This window comes from Momordica charantia (assembly GCF_013281855.1).
Source record: "Momordica charantia cultivar OHB3-1 chromosome 5 unlocalized genomic scaffold, Mcharantia_2.0 BLBB01000005.1, whole genome shotgun sequence".
In the NCBI taxonomy this organism is placed as follows: Eukaryota; Viridiplantae; Streptophyta; class Magnoliopsida; order Cucurbitales; family Cucurbitaceae; genus Momordica; species Momordica charantia.
In genome coordinates this window covers 22,750,239-22,774,678 of record NW_028275163.1, presented here as the reverse complement: position 1 = coordinate 22,774,678, position 24,440 = coordinate 22,750,239, and the positions used below count along the sequence as shown (strand labels likewise).

The 24,440-nt window shown below is 32.0% G+C and overlaps 2 protein-coding genes and 1 pseudogene across 2 annotated transcripts; all 3 read right to left on the bottom strand.

Moving 5' to 3' along the window:
• Window positions 1-1,198: 1,198 nt before the first annotated feature.
• On the bottom strand, window positions 1,199-2,198 carry LOC111014370 (dehydration-responsive element-binding protein 1D pseudogene; annotated as a pseudogene).
• A 5,849-nt stretch (window positions 2,199-8,047) lies between these two features.
• LOC111014376 (uncharacterized) lies at window positions 8,048-11,715 on the bottom strand. The gene is made up of 3 exons (XM_022289074.2): window positions 10,771-11,715; window positions 10,048-10,225; window positions 8,048-8,724 (listed from the first exon to the last, which is right to left on the bottom strand). The coding sequence occupies exons 1-3, from the start codon at window positions 11,473-11,475 to the stop codon at window positions 8,231-8,233; spliced, it is 1,377 nt and encodes a 458-aa protein (XP_022144766.1). The 5' UTR covers window positions 11,476-11,715; the 3' UTR covers window positions 8,048-8,230.
• A 10,447-nt stretch (window positions 11,716-22,162) lies between these two features.
• Window positions 22,163-24,236, bottom strand: LOC111014340 (uncharacterized). Its single transcript, XM_022289028.2, has 4 exons — window positions 23,786-24,236; window positions 22,994-23,104; window positions 22,760-22,840; window positions 22,163-22,512 (listed from the first exon to the last, which is right to left on the bottom strand). The coding sequence occupies exons 1-4, from the start codon at window positions 24,014-24,016 to the stop codon at window positions 22,438-22,440; spliced, it is 498 nt and encodes a 165-aa protein (XP_022144720.1). The 5' UTR covers window positions 24,017-24,236; the 3' UTR covers window positions 22,163-22,437.
• Between the last annotated feature and the right edge of the window lie 204 nt (window positions 24,237-24,440).

Here is a 24,440-nt window from a genome sequence, read left to right as displayed (position 1 = left end):
CCTTTATCTAATTTAAGTATTATTTTAATTTTTACCCTCTCAATTTTTACTTTTTTTTATTTATTTTTAATTTCACAATTTTCAAATGTAGGGAAGAAAATTGTATTTTAACTTTTAAGTGATTGTAACAAGAAACTTTGATTGCTAAAGAAATTGTTATATTCAAATTCAAAATTAGGGAGGGATCTACGGTAGAAATTTTGTTTCAATTTATACATATACATCTATCTTTTTTTTTTCTTTGACCAATTGTTGTTCTTTGACCAATTGTTGTCAACCATTTCAAAGCTTTTTTTTTAATTTATATGTTGTCTATATAAGTAATATTTTTCTATAAATTATTATACCAATATCTTTTTTTCTTATATATAAATCATAGAATTTTTAAGATTGGATGGTTCTTCATTTTCAATTTGAAGAAGTCAATAATTTGGTGGTAAATTGTATAATAGGTACATTTTTTTAAAACTTTACCTCACATGTACTATGAATGTGAGGTTATTTGAAATATAATAGTTTGTAAAAAAAAAACCCTCAATCAACCTAAATTATGGATATGCCATTGTCTAAAACTATATGATTGAGTTGGGGTAATTAAGTTTGTCAATTTAATTTGTTTAGCAACATAGCTCGATTAACCTTTCTTATATAGATATTTAAGATTCAAATCTTCAACTACCCACAATGTCATACTATATATGTTATTTCTACCATCGTTTAAAATTGAAACAACATCGACCTAGTATTAAATGTGATATGATCTTAAAATAACTTTAAAATAAGGTTAATAGTTTGTATTTTTTCTTATATAAGTTTTGAGATGTTATAGAATATTGAGTTGATTGAAGCATTTCAAAAAAAGATTATCTTTAAAGCTACCAATCACTATGATAAACCATATTCTCTTTAGATGATTTTGAAATCTTGATGAAAAATGCACAACTTTTTGGCAGGGATATCAAATTTGAATAATAAAATGATTATAGTTTAGATAACTATTCAACATTATTATATTTATGGTAAATTACAGTGCCATGCTATTATTATTAACAACGTGAAGACCATTTTTAAAATGAAACAATATCTCAATAGAGACGACATTGGTCTTTGAAGTGTGATATTGTATTATAGTCTAATCTATTAACTTTTATTGAATATTTTTTTAACACAATCTAGGATGGGAGGATCTAAATTTCTAACTTCGAGAAAAAAGTATAAATTTTTACATGTTGGCTATTAAAGATTAAATTTGATAAAGTAAACTTTCGATAAAACAATATGAAATTTATTATTTTCTTCAAGAGAGAAATTTCTCCATCATGTCGTTATAAAACGACCCGAGATTTATTTCATGTATTATTTCCAAGTTTCTGGCCGCTACAAAGAATCCGATGAGAAGTTGTATAATGTAGCCGCCGTAATTTGGTTCTCTCCTCGTAACCATTAGATATTAGTCAAACTACCGTCTGTAGATTCTCTTTCATACATATATCCAACCATATAAAATCACCCGCCACATTATTCCAACCTCTAATAATTTTGGCCTCACTCGTCACTCCACAGCGACAATTCCGTCGTATTCTCACACTCTTCCCAATTGAAACCCCTCTTCATTCCCGGCGGTGTCAAAATCAGTCCCTCCGCCATGCCGGCAATAATCGCCGGCATGTTAAACAACTCCTCCTCGTCAATAAACAACCTCTTTGAAGAGCCTTCCGGCACCACCTTCTCCCCCGACACTGAAGAGGAACACAACGACAACGACGATGATAGATTAGACGGAATCGACAATATGCCATCCGATGAAACCGCCTCCGCAGCCTCAACCGCCATCGTACGTATATGATTTATGGAGGCTGACGATGATGTAGCTCGCGGGAACGAGTGAGCCAACTCGGGAAAATTGAGCGACGCGGACTCGCCTTTAAGAGCCAATGCAGCAACGTCGTACGCGACGGCCGCCATTTTCGGGCTTGTGAAGGTCCCAACCCAAAAGCTTGACTTTTTATTGTTCGGCCGCCGGAGCTCGCATACCCACTTCCCATTTCTCTGGCGGACTCCTTTGAAAATCGGGTGGCGTGTCTCCTGAAACTTTTTCCGGCCAGCCTTCCGTTTCTTCCCCGCCGCCGTCTGCGGCGGAGAGTTGTCGGCTGTGGAGCTTGAAGGTGAAGAAGTCATGAGAAAGAGAATTGTGTGGCGATGCCCTAATGGAGCTGTATATTACGACTCAATACAACAGAGAATCTTTCTATTTATTTAATGTTTTTTATTGTCCAAAAAAGAATAATGTTAAACACGTGGTCAAAATTCTGGCCACATTTTATATCCCACGTGGAACCGGCTTACAAAATCCTCACGTGCGGAAATTAACTTCCATGATGTGTTGATTTTTTCTTTTTTGTTTCCTTTTATATATACGTTTCCCACAACAGGATTGTAATTGTATTTAGGAAAAAAAGTGCTAAATATATATTTTAATGTTTAATATTGGAGTGTTTTTACGAAAAGTGAATATAGCTCAAAATTGGTATATGTCTCCAACCAATAGGTTTAAGTTTGATTTCTCACCCCCACATATTGTACACAAAAAAGTAGTAGTAATAATAATAAATAAAATATTTGAGTGCTTTTTAAATTCAATTTTTATTATTTTTAAAAATAATTTAATGATCGAAGTTACACGTTTTAGCTAATTAAGAGAGATTGCATTAATATATAGATAGAGAATAATTATCTCAATTGGCATGATACCTTTTAAATAAATCGTGATAATCATGATTAAAATCGATAATATCATATAATTATGGAGATATTGAAGATATACATTCCATTTTGTTTCGCATAACAAATATATTACCTTATACTAATTAAATTGGGTGATGCATGATTAGAATAAGAATTAGGCTATTTTTCTCAATTGAAATATTAGAAAATGTTGAATTTTATTTTGGCATCGAATCTTTTTCTTTTTTAAATTATTTGGGATTTAATTGAAAAATGGTATATATTGTGGGATGAAATTATATATTTAGCCCAACTAAACTTGTGGATATGGTTTTGTTGCCGGCCGTCATACTTTTCTCTGCTAAATTTTTCAATTTTGATTTATGAACACTTATTCACCTCCTTTTTTATTTTTTAATTTTTAAAATTTTAATTTTAGCTCTCCAACTTTGAATATTGATACACATCAGATTTGGATATGACATAGTTCACAATCACAATAAATATATTGGATCACATTCTGAATAAATTAGAAAAAAAATTTTGGGTGCTTGAATCAAAGAATCAAAATGATTAAAAATTACCTTTTAAAAACTTCATTTTTTTCAATACTAAATCTCGAAAATATTTATAACAAAATAAAGGAAACACATTGAATATAGTGGTTATCAAATTGAGTCTTAATTTGATGTCATCTTAAACATGATTAAACCATCCTTCAACATAAAAGTTTAAACTAATGAATTAAGTTAAAGTTTAAACATTAAAAAGTTATCTTAACACAAATTTGTTGATTTTTTGGGTTTAAAAAACAGAAAATATATTTATCATGAATTTTATTCATTAAAAACAGAAAACCAAAAATGAAAAACAAACTATAGAAAATAGAAAATGAAAATGAAAATGCTTATCAAACAAAACTTAATATGTTTTGATTCCTAAAAATTAAAAAAACGAAAACACTTATCAAACAAAACTTAAAATGTTTTGATTCCTAAAAATTAATTTTAATTTTGTTTTTAAAATTATTATTATTATTATTATTATTATTATTATTATTATTATTTGTTAGTGTTCGTGAATCTTATTTCCTAATATTCTGTTCATAAATAAGAATTTCTTAGTCAATAAAAACATAAAGTCAATGGAGATAGAAAATGTACTTTCTAATTCGTTAATGTAAATACTTTTGACAAATAAAAAAAGTGATATTTTTCAAAAGTTAAAAATATTCCAAAATACTTTTGATAAAAAAAAAATCATGAGAATTTATAGATTTAAAAAAAACTACGAACAATTATGTATCCTTATTAATCCACAATTGTTCGCCAACATCAGTATAATTTAGTAGTAATTTAATGGTATTCAACCAAAATTATTAGGAATAGTTATAATAAATAATTCTCACTCACCACTCAAATCTTATATTTACTTAAATTCAATATTGAACTACAAACATAAAAGATATATTTATAAATAAATAAATAAAGTGGTTGTTTTGGCTTCTTTCCTTATCATTGACCACTTGGAGTTACTATTTGCTTTAATTATTATTTGTGGGTACGAGTTTCACACGACTAAAAAATACTAAAATATATATACTAAAATATCTCATATAACCATAGTACAAAAGAGTGATTATTATGATATTAAAAAAAAGGGTGATTATTATAAAAAGTCATGAAGACTGAAAATGAAAGCAAACAATCACTAAGCTACGGTTTTTATATATTTTTTCTTTTTTGTCCCGATTTTGTTCTATATTATTGTAATATTTTTTTTTCATTTATTTTATCTTATTATAAAAATAAATATATGTACTAATTCATTGCTAAATTTCTGAATATAATTTCGTTTATATGTTACATTTAGATATAAAATAAATATTGGTCAATGATATAATATTTTAATTTATTTTTAATTTAAATCTAGTAAACAATCTTTTATTTATTTTACTCTTCTAATAGTCACTAAATATAAATTAAAATAAGACATAAAAATATAATATTAAATTAATAAAAGTAAAATTTTTATACGAATTTAAATGATAGTAAATTTAACATATAAATTATATGAGAACTAGTAAAGGTATTTTTGGAACATCACATCAATTTATAATATTTCCACGAATAAATCATGCAAAACAACTGTGGTTATCCAAATATTCTCGGATATCCTTATAAATTTTCCTACAAACGTAACTATCTTAAATTCCAAACATCTAAAATTTCAGACATTTGAGATTTCACGTATTTACATTCCAAAAAACAAACCGTCCCTAAAGTGTTTTTCATCCTATTTAGATCAATATTCATGATTAAGGAATATTGAATTTTGTTTCGGGTAGGCCTTGAGAGAGGGTCTTTCTCATCGTCTTAGGTCAACGGATCTTCTCCTATATTGAAATATCTCTGTAATTAAATCTAAACTCGAATAACCAAGCCCGAAGGTAGAAATCAAATTGGTAATTTAACAAGAATAAAGAAACTATAGAAAAAGCTACTTCATTTACAGATTCATGTATATACAATCTTCATATGTAAACCAAAAAAATCGTGTTTTGAAAAAAATAATAAAAATTGGTGACACTTCACACTTGGAACTTCTTTTGTAGCGGGACATTGTTGTAATTAAACATGTCGACCATGTATTTTTATGTAAAATTTGTATGTCTTCTTGTATGCAACGAATAAGACGGATATATATTTGTTTTATCCCTCGTTTTTATTCTTGGTATTTACAACATACAAAATTAGAAATAATTTTGACTTCGAAAATTTTGGGATTCTCCTAAAATGTAAGTGATAAAATAACGATTTTATTTTGGGTTTTATTTTTGAAATTAAGCTTATAAAAAATAGTGATATTTGTTTAGTTTTTTGTTTTATTTTTTAAAAAATACTTTTAAAATCTGAGTCAAAGATATTTCTTTTTTTAAAATATATCTTTATAGTCTCTAATATTTGAGTGTTTTTTTTTTAATTTAGTCATATTGTTAAAAAGTTTTAATTTAATCCCTTATATTTTAGTCTCTCATTGTTGTTAATTGATGAAATTTGCTAATGATAAATTTTGAATAATATTTAATAAATTGGTGAAAATTTAAACGAGAAAAATGTAATCTAAGAGAAGACGATTTTAAATATCTCCACCAAATTTCAAAGATTGGGTAGAAAATTTCATGTTTTCTTTTAAAATTATTTTAAATATTTGGCTAGACTTTCAGCTTAGAAAATAAAGAGAAATGTTTGTAGGTAAATTTAATAATTTACTGAATCATGTAAACTCTGTTGCAAATATTAACAAACAAATTATATTGTAATTACACATTTTTTAATTTATTTCGATTTTATAATTTATTTTTCTCATTTATACGTATCATCTTTGACTCCCTCTCATAATCTCATTATTTTCTGTTTTTTTAGTACAATACATGAAAGGTTGGAATCCATCACCTTTCAGATATAGATTAGAGCGGATTAAACTGCTCATAATGCATTACTATTTCTATTAAATAAATGGGATTAAGAGTTTTTCTAATTATTATTATTGAAATTGGATTTAGGAGTTTATATTGTGAGACAATCTAGGTAGAATCAAATGGTCGTGAGCTCCCACCTATAACAACATGGATGGGATTCCTTTGAAATGATATGACAATACCATTCGTGGACTTGAACGTAGTTCAATTGATTAAGTTACCTATATCCAATCAAATGGTCGCGAGTTTGAATCCACACCCACATATTTTATTGAAAGAGAAAAAAAATATTTATATATTACAATAATATTCAAAGAGAAAAAAATAAATGCAGGGATCATTAATAACGGCTAAATTATTTTTATACTAATAAATATATAAAATATTATAGATGTCAACATGAACCTAATTCAGTCGTTCAAAATCTATATACTCAATTTCTTATACTAGGAAAAGATAAAAGTATTATAGATATACACAAGCAAGAATTAAATTAATGATTGTCATGATTATAATAAATTAATATCTAAACTAATAGTTAATTATATTCACCTTACTGTCAAAGTGAGCATAGCTCAGCGATAATTGGCATATACCTCATACCATGAAGTTGTGAGTTTGAATCTCCTCCCCAATACGTTGTACTAAAAAAAATTATATTGATATCACTCTTAAAATTTTAAACAAATAGTAAAAAGTAATTTAAATTGGTATTTAAAAAACCACAAATTTTTTAAATGACTTCAACTAATTCATATTGAAGGTCCTATGTAACTACTACTCCAAAATCAATATCTGATTTTTTTTTTAATTTTTAGTTTTTAGACATGTGGAATGAATATCGGAAGTTTCAATTTTTTTAGCAGAAGATATGTATTTTAATAGATTGAACTAATGCTCAATTGACCACAAAAATTTTATTACTATCATGTTACTATCTATATATCATATAAATCATTTCAAACAATTAGTTACAATAATTGGTTTTCTAACATGATTATGGAAGTGACAAGACGTGTTACCTAACTCATAAAGATAATTTTCAATGCGCAAAATCATTAGAAGACAAAAGGTGTTACACGTATAATTTGATGTCTCGAGACATAGAATCATTAACATTGAACTTGCCTATTTAAAGTGCGAAATCCAATCAACATCACCAAAACTTATTTTTTAATAATTTTCACGCTTTGATATATAACCTTTTTGTTAAATTACAATCTTTGTCTATGTGGTTTAGGTTTAGTTTCAATTTTGTCATTATAATTTGAGCCTCATTTCAATGTAGTCCTAAGTTCGAATCTACCCCCCACATTCACCCTCACATAATTGAGCGCTTAAATGTCTACTTCTTTGTGATTGAAGTCTGAAGGTTCTAATCACACCACAAATTTGTTGTAACAATAAGAACGATATGTGAAATTTGACAAAACCATAGAACTCAAACTGAAGTCAAACTCAAATCGTATGGATCAAATAGAAATTTTTACACCGACATGAATCGGGATAGGGGCAAATTTGTAATTTAAACTTGAATTTTCTTTTCCCTTTTTCAAAAACACATGAATCCCACTCCCACAACTTGATGAGCTGCATTGAAGTGTGTCTATACACAAGCTTTTTGTCAGAGTAGAATGCACCAAAGTAAGCAAAAACCTGATAACAAAATCGACAAGCGGGAGCTGCCATTTAATTTAACCATCTCTTCCCCTTTTTAACTGACATGTCGTTTTCAAATTTTGTTTTCCAAAGCCACCCAAATGATTTCTCTTTTTCTTTTCCTTAACAGACTGAAAAAAGAGGGGGAAAATGGGAATTTCAAAAATTAAAAGTTGTAGACAGTAAAAATAATGTACAAAATCATATTCATATAGTGATGTCCCTTTCATTTTCATCCTAATCTTTCTACTTAAAAGTCAGATTATGTTCCTAAAAGTGATTGAAAACTAAAATCTAAAACTTATTTGTGGAAATTTAGAATATTATTTCTGTGGAGTGGAATAATTTCCAATCACTGAATTGCAGTTAATGAGTTAAGCAATCTAATTCTGTTTGCATTTCACCCACCAGCAAACTGAAGATTGCCAGCTCTATTTCTATGGCTACCTCTCCCCTCTGATCCTCATTTCTGTTCCACCCATCAAGCTCTGTTTTCAAATCTTGTCCCACCGTCGCGTCTATGGCGTTCGAGTCCACCCGTTTCCACAAATCCGATCTCACGTACACCCCCTTTGTCATCTCTTCTCTGTTGTCAGTTACAGCCTGATCTCTCTGTTCCCCTGTAATGCGGTTTCGGACCAGTCGATGAGGAATTTGGAAGCTTGAACTGCCATTGGCCTCTACGTCGTGTTGTTCGAAGTTGTGGCTTTCATACTCTTCTTCCTTGAGATGATCGATGTCATCGTCATCATCGAGTTCGTCTTCCTCGCCTTTTAGTAGAAAAGACTCGAGCTCTACCGGGTCTAGTTCTGCTAGTTTCTCAAATCTCCTAAGCTTCTTTAATAGCTGATGCTTTGCCTCTGAAAAATTAACATGGAGAGATCAGAAACAGGCTTAAATTTACTCCCAAGAGTGAAGACTCCAACTTCAAGTTTTACTTTTTCTTTGAATTTGGATCAAGAATAATCCAAGTACAAGGTAACAAGGAAATTTGAAATCTCGATCGAAAAAGTATGACAGTTATGCCACTTTCGATTGCACAACAAACAAGTAGGGACCATGGCAATGCAGGTAATTCAATGCAGGATTTGTACGAAACCGAACTCAGGCTACATAACTGTACTAAAAAGATAGAAAACTTTTTCTGGGTGTGACCATCATACCACTGCTATTAATAGAAGAAAAGGACAACATATTTTCACTCTTTAAACTTCGAAGTGATTGACTTATGGAGGAAAACTAAATGTTCGGTTTTCAGTAAGAATGAACCGTTAAATCCAAAAGAGAATGAAATGATAATGTAAAGAGTTGAATTTGGAAATGAAATGATAATGAAGAGAACGAATTAGACAATTTGGCTATCTTCTAAGTAAAAAAGTACAAGATAGTTAACAGAAAATGCAGTGTGCATATCCCTAATGACTAAAACAACTCATTGCCATGCTTTCACAGAGTAGTCACTGATATGCCTCAAAATCCCTATTAAATGCTCAAACAGTAAAAAATTCGAACCGGCGGGTAGGGGGAGGGGGGACCTTGTTCTCAAGTACAGACAATGACGATGCGATTGGATAACAATGAATAAATTGGTTCAATGATTGAACAGCATAATAAATAGAAGAGGACTCGCACAGTTTCGACACATCTCTTACAGCAAAAAATGTGGGTCAGATTTGAAGGTTTGTAGAACAAGAAACAAGAAAATGGCCAGACCTCCAAAACATTTCTCCAACAGAAGATGCCATCCGGGCCGAAAACAAGTGTCTAATAATATCGTTGCGTGCTCAAATTTCTCGCCATGTCATTGTCTTATATTTATCTGACAATGAAACGATTTCTCCCTCTCTCTCTTTGTTCTAGTCTAGTACAGATTTACCTAGATTCAAAACCTTGTTTTGATTTCACCCCCCACCCTTTTGGTAATTGAAATCTCCCAAATGGAACCCACCAAAGATACAAGTGTTCATATCTAGTCCAGCAGCATACTTATGAGTTGTGAACCTCAATTAACCATTTCTATAAAGTGTAACAGACATTTGTATCAGTAACAAATCTCAAGTGAGACAGTACACCTAATGTCACCGATAACGACTGCACAACAAACTCGAATCAATTCAAAAAAAAAAAACTAATATATGTTTGCTTTAGGAAATTAGCAGTTGGGTTGAATCATGCTTACATACTTTGTACAATGGTGTAGCTCCGTTCCAAATCGTAACCATCCTCATCCTCGCCATCCTCGTAATGTCCTTCGTCATCGTCCTCGAACGGAGGATCCAATATGGACACTGGACTGCTCTGTTCCTTCTCTTCCTCCTCATCCTCAACTGGCAATTTCTTCAAGCTTTCCACATCATTGTCCTGTAAATTTGTGAAAAACAGGGCAAAGAAAAGTTCACAAAGAGAACAACATGCGTGTAAAAATGGATCTTTGATTACGCTGGTTTTTTGGTAAAGTTGTTGATTTCCATCTTAACTTTATTGGGTTTTTTCTTCTCCTCTTCTAATTATTATAATGATGCCAAAGACAAAAAGAAAAAAAATGTAAATTATAGAAGAGGTGATGTCGGTACTCATGGGTATTAGAGTACAAAGGAAACTACAAAATGGGGGTTTGTCTTTTTCTTGGAGGGTCATAATTTTCCGGGAAAATGAGAGATTTATCAGTTTGTTCGTAAAAAGTTCACGGTGGACATTGGAAATTTTGGTGGGGTTGACGTGTTTTGACGGCTGAAACTGCAAATTCCGGCGGTAATTACAGAGAATTTACACACACCGCCGACATTTGGATTCCTTTTCCGGTGAACCCCAGTTCATAAATCTGCCATTTCTAAGCTAATAGATAGAAATTTTGAAAGATAAAAGTAAAAACAGTGAGAAAATGAGTTTTCCGAGGAGAGAGAAACCTGATGGTCGCGGCGAACCGGAGAAGCCGCCGGCGAAGAGAACTCCGGCGTCCGGTGACCGGAGGAGGGGCTCGATTGAAGCACAAATCGAAAAGGGCTATCGCAAAAGTTACTCTCACAGAAAGCAAAGCTCGTTAAATTAGTCTGCCCAGAAACAGAGCCGTTCTCGTTCACGTTCTCGTCCTCATTCTCCTCAATCGCCATTTTCGCCGGCAATGGCCGGCCGCCGCCGAGGTCATTTCTCCGACCATCGCCGTCAATTTCTCGCTTCCGAGCGCGGCCCCGATGGGTGAGCCGCTTGAGAAAAGAACCCAAAAGCCCCAACCCATTAGTTTTTCCATGGGGTTTGGATCTCGCCGCCGTTGACTGTTTCTGAATGCGAAGAGCAGCTTCCAACAGAATCCCCGCCGTCCTAGCCGGAACATGGAGGAAAATGGCATTGGGGTTTCTCACCGGAGACTGAAATTCGAAGAGCGGCGACTTTCTGAGGTCAGGGGATTCATGGAAAGAGAAAAAACAAGCGCTCTTGCAAAATTTTCCGGGAAAATCAAGGGTTTCCGAGATGGGTTTTCGCCTCTTGAGGTGTAAATTGGATTTGGGAGAAGGGCGTTTCAGAAGAGATCGTCTATCAGCGATGAAATTGGTGAGAACAAAGGGCTCTTGATCCTCTTTCAACAGCTCGTGTAAATGCTTTTGAGGCATCATTGAAATTCTCTGCAAAAGGGGAGTGAATATTCAATGTTGTGCGAAGAAGGAAAGCCAAAATGGGAATCGGGAGCTGCTTTTTGTTCTTCTGGGGAATGGATTTTCAGCGACCAAGTTGAAGAAATTTCAACTTTCAGCGGAAGAAAAAGTTTGGTTTCGAAACTGAGAAAGATGACACAAATATAGCAGCGGCAACACACAGTGTGTGTGAGAGAGACTTCCCCTGATTCAAAATCAGGGCTGGAAAATCGAGGCAAATATGTAATTATAAAAAAAAAAAAAAACACCACATAAATAACATAAATAAATAAAAACATTTAAATCAATTAAAATAAATAACAAGTTATTGTACTATAAAAAGTTTTTAAATTCTATGCCTCTAGTACTTCTACTCTAAAATTTTATAATACGTGCAGTTTACTTAAACCTACTAAAAATTAGCCCGTCGCCTAATTTTTAAATAATACGTTTTATGTAAGTTTAAAGGGATTAAGTTATTAGACATTTTTTGTACAAGTACCAAGTAGATGTAACGTTGAAGGTTAAAAGGGCTTTTAAGAACTTTTAAAGTATAAAGTACACGGATTTATTAGACGCAATTGAAAGTTGGAGGATAAAATTCATGTGTTGTATAGGAACTGCTAAAATATTGGCGTGACATGATTTGATAAATGAGTTGTAACTTGATGCGATATGACAAGGAATATACAATACATCACTTAGATTAAAATAAAATAAAAGTGGAGAGTTTTTTTTAGTACAACATGCTGGGATGGGGGATTCTTGATTTGAGATATATGTCAATTACCGCTAAGCAATGCTCGATTTGACAAAAAAATAAATTGTACCTCGTACTGTTGAATTTTTTTCACCCATGCTTTTATTTCATAAGTGGATGGTGAAATTTCTCATATCGTAATAGTATATATTCCTATTTACAAGTACATTAGCTGAACTAAATTTGTCAATCATAGATAAGACACTTATTATCATCTCTAAGGACCATGATTCGGTCTTCCATCGTAGGACTAAAAAAATGAACTATAACATGGTTCAGTGATAAGACACTTATTACCATCTTTAAAGTCGATGATATGAGGCCTTTAGGTATCGTCTGTGTTATGGGATCTTGTGTTTGAGTTCTATATTGCTTACAGAGTTACCCAACTCAACTCAGACAATGAACCTTAGTTATAAGGATTCACTAACGTAAATCACATGGCATCGATTCTGAGAAATAAAAAAAACGATGATTCGATCTTCCATCCTAGGACTAAAAAAATGAATAAATTTAATAATTTGACGAAAAAATATAAATTACGTATAAACCAAACAAATGGTAAAAATCTAGATGAAGAGAGAGATCCAAGCTTTTGTCCACGTGATAACATATGGGATTCATTGAAAAAAAACATAAACCTAACAAGAAAAGTGTCGTTAATGAGAAAAAGACAGGAAATGTACATTATTATTATTAATTAGTTTAATAACCAACAAATTGATTTTATTAACTGTAAAATTTCCATGTCTTGTCAGAAATGAAGCATGATTCTGAAATGCCTGCAAACAAAAAATAATTTCTTCTTTTTGTTGTGGAATTTACTGTCATAAAAAAAATAAAAAAATAAAAAAAGAAAGAAAGAACAGTTTTAAGGAAAAAGAAAAAAATGGTAACTGTCTGGAAAAATTGTACAGCAGTGTTCATTTTCAGAGAGATCGTACGGTCAGAAAGATGTTGTGAAGCCAATATTAACTAATTCTTAATAATCCTCTGCTTTCTCTCTCCTCTCTCTGCGTTGAATTACAGCTGCCATTGTAAACTTGTGAATAACATAAAAATTATTTAATTATTAAAAAAAATCGAAATCCCACGAAAATTTAGTGAGAGAAGTTGATATGTTGGAGGGGAGCGGAGTTTGTTCCTAATTTTTCTTTTATATATTATATATTATGAAAAATATATGTATTTTTTATTCAAAGTATATAACGATTTAATCTCTGTATTTTTAAATTTGTAACAATTGATTTTCTAAATTTTAATATATAACAATTTAGTTTCTGTGTAGTTTATAAATTGTAATGGTTTAGTTATTATCGTGAAAATATTGTTAAGATTTAATATGATTTTTTATATATGTAGATGGATGAAGGGACAAAATGTATTAATAAATTACAAAAACTAAATTGTTATGTAATGAAAATGGACACTTAATTTTGATGAGATTTTTCATCCTGAGGACGAAATTCTTCCAAAATTTAACTCATTGGGACTAAATTATTACATATTAAAGTATAAAGACTATTTAGATTTAATATCATTTTTTATATATGTAGATTGATGGAGGGACAAAATTAAATGTATTAATAAATTATAAAAACTAAATTGCTACGTAATAAAAATTGACACTTAATTTTGATAAGATTTTTCATTGTACGGACTAAGTTCTTCCAAAATTTAATTTATTGGGACTAAATTATTACATATTAAAACGTAATTACTACATTGTTACTTATATAAAAGTACAATTGTTACTAGATGAGGAATTTTTTTAAATTTTATCACGTAAACACTTGTATCTTATATGATTTTAATAAAACGAAAAACGATGGTGTCATGTTTTTTGAAGTACTTTTTTTTTTCTTTATGAAGAGTTATCTCTTTTAATTTCTTACTTTATGCAATGTTTGTCTCTTTCATTCAATATGCCCTTTTTTTCCCTCGCAACTCTCCCATCATTTGTGATGCTTTAAAAATCTCTACCTTTTCGAAGGAATGTGCAATTCTAATTGGGTTTGGTGGAATTTTCATTTGTGCAATGCCACATTAGCTAACAACTTTAATTGAATAAGGTGGGGGTGAATATTTAATCTAAGAGGTTGTTTGTTTATAAAATTTTTTAAAAAATAGATGTATTTTTAAATATTAAATCATCATTTTATTCCGCAACCATCTCGTTAGAGTTGAAATTAGCCAAACATGTGGACCACTCGCCTTGAAACACACATTCGAGCCTCGACTCAAACAAGTCGAAGGAGAGATGAGACCAACAAAATCATCCAACTAACTTAACGAAACCTTGCTCGGCACTGACATGAAGACACGGATGCCATAAGTGTAAGATCATCCATTGAACATCAGGTACAAAAGCGTCAGCATGGCAGGGTAGCATTTCCCGAAGCTTCCATATAAAAGGTGGAGTTCATTTCTCTCAGAGGAATACAACTACGTTTGGCTCGACACGAGTTCAGACTAAGTACTAACTTAAGTTTCAGCGTAATACGTGACCGAGTATCACACAGATGCACTGTTCTGCGTGCAGATTTCAGCTAACTGTATCTCCCTCAAATCTAAAGCCAACCGATCACCTCGTCTAAAAACCTAGGTCAACATATATCCATTGAAGTTTTTATACTTTAAACATTAAATAAAATTTCGAACAAAATATTATCGACAAAATTAAAATTTGAAAAAATAGTAGATGCATAAACCAAATAATATACACCAATGTATTATAAAGTATTATTACATCTTCAAATGAGTATCATCATCTTAAAGGGGCAAGATTAGTCTCTCATCTCACATTTATTGTTATCCAAACAAAACTGAAATCATCACTTTAAACATAGTTTGATGCATGTTTAAGTTGAATTTTGATCACACTGTGAGAACTCGAGCAGACCCCCCTCGAGGAAAATCAAGGAAATATCTGTACAGAAAAGGAAAAAAGCTCTTTGATGCTCAAATTAGTTATAGTCTGAGGTATTTGCTCTCAAAACGAACAATAAGAATTGTCTAACTATGTACACGGAGCAGACCTCCGTATTTATAGGTGTAGGCTAATGGATCCCACTTATTTTTTGCTTTATGCGGTTTGCAAATCTCAACATGATGTCCGCGACGATGGTTAGCAAGCAGTTACCTAACATTCTGCATTCCTCAACTCGTCCCTTGTCAAGATTCAAATCGATGGTATCTAAACTTACATTGGGATTATGTGGTATTATAGGCCGATCCAAACTTCGACTCTTTCCAATCCATCAACTTATGCTACATGGAAGATAGATGAGGGATTATGTGGCATTATAGGCCGATCCAAACTTCGACTCTTTCCAACTTATGCTACCTGGAAGATAGATGCTCCGAATAATAGATAAAACAAAAAAAAATGAAAACAGAAAAGAGGAAAATAAAATAATGGTGTGATTGTAGAAGTTGGGAGAAAATTACAAGATTGACACTTTGAGTTGAGACGCAAAGAAACGTGAAGGAAGGAGCGTCGTGTCGTCAGAGTACCCGACTGTCGAGTCCATATCCAATGCCCAATCCCACTACTCACTACTCACACCTTTAATTTAAAAAAAAAAAATTCTCTCAAATTTTCTTCTTTTTATTTTATTTTATTTTATTTTTTGATAATTACACTTTTCTCCTTCCCCCCATTTTTTTTATTTTTTTTACTGCACACCTCCACAGTTGTGGACAAAACTGTCCTTTTGGAAAAAGGACTGAGTTGCTTCTGAAAAAGCCCCCCACGATTTCCCTTTTCTTTTTGGATTTTGGGTCTACTTTTCCACTATCTCGCATATGTGACCCCATTTATTAACCCACCAAATCCACCCTATGGACTAGTGTGGTGATAAAAAGTGAAAAGATGACGACATTTCAAAATTTTGAATTCGAGATCTTTTTACTTCGATGTCGTAGGACAAAAGGAAGTTGTTGGAGGCAAATTCAGCCTATCAGGTGGCACATGTTGATTGGAGGAGGAGTGTGACGTGTGGCAGTCGAGGACAAGCTTCAAGTTTCATCATCTTTGCTATATGATGCTTGGTCAAGCCGATGTCTTACATGGCTGAGCCGATCTAAGTGTGTAGAAACGTATTCCTTATTATTCGTTGATCTGATTAGCGGCATCTTCAGCTCAGCTACAGACTCCACGACAACACGCTGTAAGTCGAATTTGGAAATGAAATGATAACAAAGGGCCACGTTAAAGTTGTCGGAATATTGTCGAGTAAGTCGCCTATAAATAGACCCTATTCACTCCGTTTTCAGGTACGCGAATACTAGATTCTCTCTCGAGTTTAGTTCGGCCAGCTACTGACTTTCGCATCGGAGTGTGTTTTGTTTTGCATGTCACCCGTCTAACTCATCCTTCGAGCAATTCTCAGTACCAAGTCAAGGTTCGCACTATTGATCATTTTTCTGATCAACAGAAGTAGTTGGCATTCTTGCTCGGACATCATTCGACCAATCAACAAAGATCTTAACTTAATGAATCAGTGACATTTGAAATGAAATTATATTACGACATTCTAATAAGCATATATGACATTAAATGATCTTAAAATGAAAGCACATATATGTATTCTTTTTAAATAATTCATCGTGAACATTGTTTCGAAAGAGTTGAAGGGATTTTTTTTAGTACATCAAATTCGAGGTATGAGATTTAAATCTCCAACCTCAAGGGGAGGAGTAGGTATCAATTACGTTGAACTATGTTCATGTTAGCGAGTTGAAGGGATTCAAAGGATAAAAGAATATGGACAAAGCATGATCAGCACAATGCTCAATACGAATAATATATGATTAGGGAGCGTAAAGATGTTGGATAAAACACAATGTGGTTCTATTTATTTAGTTTGTCACTTAATTATAAATAAATTTACTATTTTTTTTAGCACATGTGATAATTAAATTAGTGGTATGATATTGTCTACTATGTGTCTAAGTTTTTATTGTTTTGTTTTTAGTTTCATCCAAAAAAGCTTCATATTAATTAAAATAACAGTAGTTTTTTCAATTCTTTTCTTTGTACAATTGATATGAGACTTTGGTCACATTTTCTAACCAAATTAATATATATTAACCCAGAATTAAATAAAATTAATTCATAAAAGAAAAGTTGAAGGTACAAGTCTCAAGAAAACAAAGGGCTTGTTAGGAAAAAAAAAGATATTGTTAGGAAAAAAAAAGATATTGATATCATTTAGTAGAAATTTTCCTTTTAAAAGATATGATTTCTAAATAGATCCCACCTAACTTAAAAAGTTATATACAAATGATAACAAAACCAGAAATGAAATTATTTTCCCTCCTTTATGGTTGACAATGAGTAGGGTTCATTTTCAAAATCAGTCCATTTACTATTGGAGAGAATAAAATACCGTAAGATGTAATTGGTCCAGACATATATTTTCGATAAAAATATCAGAGGTTCAGACCTTTATTCTCCTATATTATTAAATTCAAAATATAATATAATAAAGTACGATGAAATATGAAATTTTGAAGGACCATTTTGGGTAAATACGACAACTAACTATTGAGCTTTTAGTACAAGGAAGAAGTCTATCATTAATATTTTCATTATTATTGGAACTATATCAGCCAACTAAAACCAACAAAAGTAGAAAAACATATTCATCTTCTTCAAATGTAAACATGCGTATATAAGGTTAAATATATGTTTTGGTCCATAATTTTTGGATGGTTAATATTTTAAAAGTTTCAATTTCAGTTATGATGTAATGAAATTTTTTTTCATTTAAGTCTTATATTGTCACAAAATGTTAAAATTAATTAATAATATGATGATATAATTTCAAAATACACTTTATTAGTTGAGTTTAAAGTCCTACGTTTTATTTGGATGAAATAGACATAGTATTCACCCATAAAATGTAAAACTTATTTAATATAAACCTAACTCAAATGGATGTCATAATATTATTTATTTATATATATATATAAATGTACTTTTTTTATTCCAAAGTTTGATAGTTAGATCTTTGTTAAATTCAAATAAATAAAAAGAAAAAAAAAACTCATTTAGTAGAATTTAGTATGTTGTAACTTGACTCAAAATTGCTCATTATGGTAGAAAATTAGACTCATTAAAATGGTGATATATATTAACAATTGACAAACTCATCGAAATTGCCATTTTCAAATTCATATATCGTCCTTTTTTTTAAGTGTTTTAAAGACTAAATTAAAAAAAAAAGATTGAAAGACATTTTTGATATCTATATTTTTGCAAAAGTAACGATTTAATCCCTGAAGTTTAGTTTGTAACTATTTAGTTCATGTACTTCCAAATTCGTAACAATTTAGTACATGAACTTGTATGTAATAATTTTGTTCCTATACTTTAAAAATTTGTAACAATTTAGTCTCTAACCTAAACATTTTCATCAAGATTAATTAAGTATCAATTTTTATCAAATAACAATTTAGTATTTGTAATTTATAAACACATTTGGTCTCTCGTTGATTTATCAATCTATATATACGAGAACTTAACAAAAATTTTCATGATAGAAACTAAATTGTTACAAACTACTATATTGCCTAAATTGTTACGTACTAAAATGTTTGGACTAAATTGTTACCACTTTGAGAGTATATGAACTAAATCGTTATAAACTAAAATTTAGAGACAAAATCATAAGTACAATATAAGTATATTGACAAAAAAAGTATTATTTAACCAAAAAATAAATAATAAAATTCACTTTTAAAATATCAAAGACCAACTTGAGAAAACACTCCAAATAGTAAACATACATTTGGCAGGATTAACAATTGAAATGGTGGGAGCAAAATGACCATTGGGTCCACAGATATTTTCTATGTAATGTAATTTAAAGTAAAAGTAAACAAAAACTTAAGCCCATTTTGTAATTTCCAAAATCTAAATGAAATGGATCCTTAAAAAAATTCTTTTTTGTTTCACAAACGACAAAATAATAATAAATAAATAAATAATAAAGAGGGAGAGAGGGAGAGAGGGAGTCAATGCATGAGTGCACCGCCGATATGGTGTGCATCCGTCCACGAAAGCATCCAAAAGTGGGGCCCACAGCGAACTTCTCGCACGTGTGCATCCAAGTCTGAGATACGGCCGGAATCTGTCTGTAGCTTGTCGTGGGCCCCGCAACATGGGGTCAAAGTCAAACCCCCGCATACGACGTCGCACCAACATCGTTAACAATATATTCCATTTCCGCCACAATATTTAATAATATTGCTTTTAATTTTATTAGAAAAAGAAAAAGAAAATTAAACAGACAGGTGTCTCACTCTCAGTTCGAATCCAATGTTCAAACCTGCCCACACGGACCTTTTAACTTTGTCTTTTACCTCAATACCATATTTATAAAAAAAATTTCCTTTTTTAGATCCGTGCTTACGCGCATCTAGACAAATCTCACGAGTCAATCGTCTAACCTTACAATATTTGGTATTGGAATCAACAAACCCATCGATAATGATTTATATTTATAAACATACCAAACTACATTTTTTTTAGTTGTTTTCAATTCAGTCCCTAATACTTTTAATGTTTTTAATTTAGTCTTTCAACAAATAGAAAGTATTAAAATTTGCCGGTATAATAGTGAATTTGTAGAAATCTAAAAGACAAAAATCATGCAAGAAGAGTTGAGGTTATAGGGATGGATGTAAATTACCACGGAACTAAACTCATGTTGGCAAGAAAGAGAAGTAAATTATATATAATATTGATGACACTTTTTTCTCTCTATTTTTTTTTTAATTTTTAATTTAGTTGTTTTTTTGGGGAGTGTCAAAAGAGTACAAAACGGGATTTGGAGGGTTCAAAAAGCCCAATTGAATGTGATTCTAACAAGGGATATGGAAATCATGGCAATTGATATGCAAAAGCCAATACTCAAAAAGGTTACAAAAGCACCTCCTTAATGGAACATCTACGGCTTTCTTTGCCATTGGCACCATATAACACCATCAAAATGTCACCATAATACCATATTTGTCTTTTGTATTACTTCTTTTTTTTTTTTTTAAGTGTGGAATTTTTTTCGTTCTTTCCCTCTTAAATATAGTCCGTCGAATCGATTCAACTCGTTAGGATGGAATTCAAATGGAACAATATTTCCACATCAATACTTTTTTTCTCTGTCTCATGTGCCGACGATTTTATCAAAATTAAACTAAAATAATAAACAAAAGGAATTAATTGTACATTTTTAATTTTTGTCTTCTTTTTTTCATATGGATGTAATAGATATATTAAATAGAAACCATATCCAATGACATCTTCATAGTTATTTCTCAATTTTATATGTGCGTATCATTTTATTCATGTATCTTATATTATATTTTAATACTAGTGACGTGACTGAAAATCAATGGCAGCGTTATTGACCAACTTAATAAGAACAAGTATGTATACTATTTTATTTTATAAATTTCATATTATTCTTAATAAGAACAAGTACTGCAAATTTATGCTTCTATTAATAGCATTGGATATTTTTCCATATCATGTCACATTAGCTTTAACTATTTGATTGAATAATTTAAAAAACAAATTATTTGATAGAATAGCGAATGGCTCAACAAACCTTTTGTTTTACTGTTATAAAATAATAATAATAAATAAATAAACTTTTGTTTTATTGTCAATGTATCCAAAATGACTAATAAAATAAGTAAAGCGATGAATGTCATAAATAATCAATTTGGTGCAATAATTAATAAGTTGACGTGTCAATAGTTTGATATCATATCATTTCATTTTTTTATTCGCTTCAATAATTTGAGTTGATAGAAAACTATTGATTGATTTTTTTTTTCTTTTTCTAATTGTATGTGTGTGTATATATAATTTTCATAAATTACGGAAAATAATAAAAAGACATTTGCTGGATCGAAAAATGGCCTTTTTCGGTCTTCAGAATTTAAGTGGGCTACAGCCCAGATGCGATTTAGTATGAGAAGAAACCGAAGGCCCAAGCCCATCTTTTGGGAATCCGGGTTGGCCCTTGATGGTTTCAAATAGGCCCATACTAAATTGAGCTTCTGAAAATGGGCCATTCAGAAAATTTCTGGGTCCAGTTGGTTTACATTGGATCAACTCAAAAAGCTGATCAGGATCACCGGGCTCAACCGATGGGCCCAACTGGTGGACCCAATTCCTATAGTTGGATTCTCAGTTGTTGCTGCCGGCCGGGCCCATTTTCAGACAATTTTGTCTAAATTCAAAGTGTTTGGGCCTTGTTTGGGCCTAATTCGTTTATGTACGGGCCGAGCCAACTGGAAAAGGGGTGATAAAGATCAATGGGCTCAACTGATGGGCCCAATCACGTATGACAATTTTTCGTAACTCTAATTTATATCAATTTGTAGATAACTCATCTGGTTCATAAATTCTCAACCAAAAAAGTCATGATCCCTCATGTTGACTAAAAAAAAGCTTCATTTGATAGCTAAACATGAAATAGTAATTTAAGACGCTAATCATTTAACACTCGTAAATTACATATTCACCTCAATTTAAGAACTTAATTCTGATTAAAAAAAGAAACTATCAAAATTCTATATGAAATTAATGTCAATTTATCAAAACATTGACCCTTTTTTTTCCTTGGGCATCATAATTTCCTTTAAAACGACAACATAAATCAAAGATTCCAATATTTTGGAAATTTCCCCTCCCCAGAGAACTCAGAAGCAGTTCAATAGTAATTGTCAATAATTTATATATTATAAGAAAAAATAAATAAATATAGTTGAACTTATCAACTGTCTCGAGAGCAAGAGATTATGCATTCAAACAAATAATCGGGTCGGGTCGGGTCGGGTCTTTTCCCTATAGACTGAGATTTAAAAAGAGGAGAAAAAAGGGAAGAGCAAAGGTTGAGATCAGTTACAAACCTGTTTATAGGGCATTTCCCTTCCTAAAATCAGTTAAAAAGTGTTTTTGAGTAACTTCTCTAAAGGAAAAATAAACAAACTGACTCAAAATATTAAAAATACACCCAAACACAGAAAACACCCAGATTTCAATAAATACACAAACGAGTCCTTTTTTCTCCTTTTTATACTAAATACATCACACACCAAAGCCTAATAAACATAAACAGGGTTATCGGGTTGTCATCGATCGCTCCAATCAATCAATCTGAATTCAGTTACCGAATTGTATCTATGTTCTTACTCAGCTCCTCCAGCTTCTTCAGCCTCAACCTCTCGCTTTCGCTCACCAGCTGCCCACCGAAAGAAGAAAACAAATCAATCCAACAATCGGAACCCGAACGACAAGACACAAAAAGAAAAGAGTTTCAACCAAATGGAGGAGGCCCATTCGAGTCCCCTTGAAGCATCAAAATCAATACGGTTCAAAATGAATTGGATGGCCCCGCCCAACGTGCAAAACTGGGTTCCTAGTTGCTACTACTCGGTTATTTATGACGTGCAGATGATGGAAAACGAAAGGAATTCAGGGGGGCTAACCTCCATTAATTTCGTGATGAGCTGAACTTTTTCCTTGTTCTTCTCGTTAAAGGCGTCGAGGGCGTCCTTGTACTCTTTTTCCTATGACAGACAATACAAAAACCAGCTCAGTGGTCCTACTTAACTTGATATTGTTTGTAAGGTACAATAATTGAGATTCAAGAGAATGCATATATCATCTTATAAGCTCAGCAATGCTTGTCCACACACCAATTCCTTCCCCCCAAATCTTACCTTCTTTTGACAGGTATGTCCCAGAGGCTTTAATTCCTTGTTCACCGCATCGATCTTTTTACGAACCTGAGCCACTTCTTTCCTCATCGGATCTGCCAGCGCTTCGAGTTCCTGTTGTTTACAAAAAAAAGACCATTTCAATTGAACAGCTAAACCAACTCGAAACCGGGACATTGCCGTTCATCTTTTATGATATACAAACTCTTCCTCTACTACATGTTTATCCACTTAAGCTAATATTAGAGTACTAAACGACTCTTCGGCACAATACCGGAGCGATTTTTAATTTTGTAGTTTGCACCCGGGCGTGTTTTGCTCCTTGCCATAAAAGAGCTAAAATTTAGATCAAAGCCCCATATTTCTTCCAACATCTTCAGGTGACCAAAATTATGGAAAATATTTGAGAAATTGGAACGTCATCTTAATAAAAGTTTCTAGGTCAAGAATGCTAGACAAAATTATACAAATAAACTTACAAATCTGACATAAAGCTGCCCCTAATCCCTTGAGAAAACATTAATTTAATCCCAAACACCATGGATAATAGAAACTAAATCAGGCAAAAAGGGCTAAAAATTCCTCGTCCACAGACCTTTTAGGCAAAGATTCACCCAAATCATGGCCAGTTTCATGAGATCTTCTGCAATTCTCTCTAACTTTTCTCCCAAACCCACCAAATTTACATAAAACATAGCAGAAAAGCAAAAAAGGGTTTCACGTAAACCAAAATTCCTGAAACCCCCTTAAAAATTTTCGAGGTAAAACCCTAGAATGGCAGAGATTTTCGGTTACCTCCCTGATGCAGGCGAGGCGTTTGGTCTCTTCTTCAACGCGGCCGAGCTGGACCTGAACCTTCTCTCGAACCTCCATCTTCTTCCTCTCGATCTCCTCTTCCTTGGCTCTGAAAGTTGAGAGAGCGGACCTCGAAATTTCTTCATCTTCCTTCGACAAATGGCTGCTGAAGCTGAGGCTTCCCTGGTTGTTCTGCACCATTAATTGCTGCTGAGGCTGCTCCGTCTGCATCGTCTTAACAAGAAAACCCTTCTTCTTCTTCTTCTTCTTCTTCCTCTTCTTCTTCTTCTTCTTCAAATTTCCTTCTCTTTCTCTCTGTTTTCTCCTTCTTCTTCTTCCTTTCTTTCTGGGTTTGCTTTTTTTGTTCTCTCTCTCTGGTTTTGTTCTGCTCTCTCTCTCTCTCTCTCTCTCTCTCTCTCTCTCTCTCTCTCTCTCTCTCTCTCTCTCTCTCTCTCCTTTTGCTTTTGCTTTTGAAATGATGGGGTTTGTGCTGTATTTTCAATTTTATTTAGTGTTTTTTTCTCTCTCTCAGCTGTGGGCTGTGGGCTGTGGGCATGGCCAAGTGCTTATAAAACTCTACAATGGCTTTTGAAAGTGCCAACCTAGCTGAGTCCCAACAAAAATTAAATTAAATTACAAATTTAGTTTTTAATTT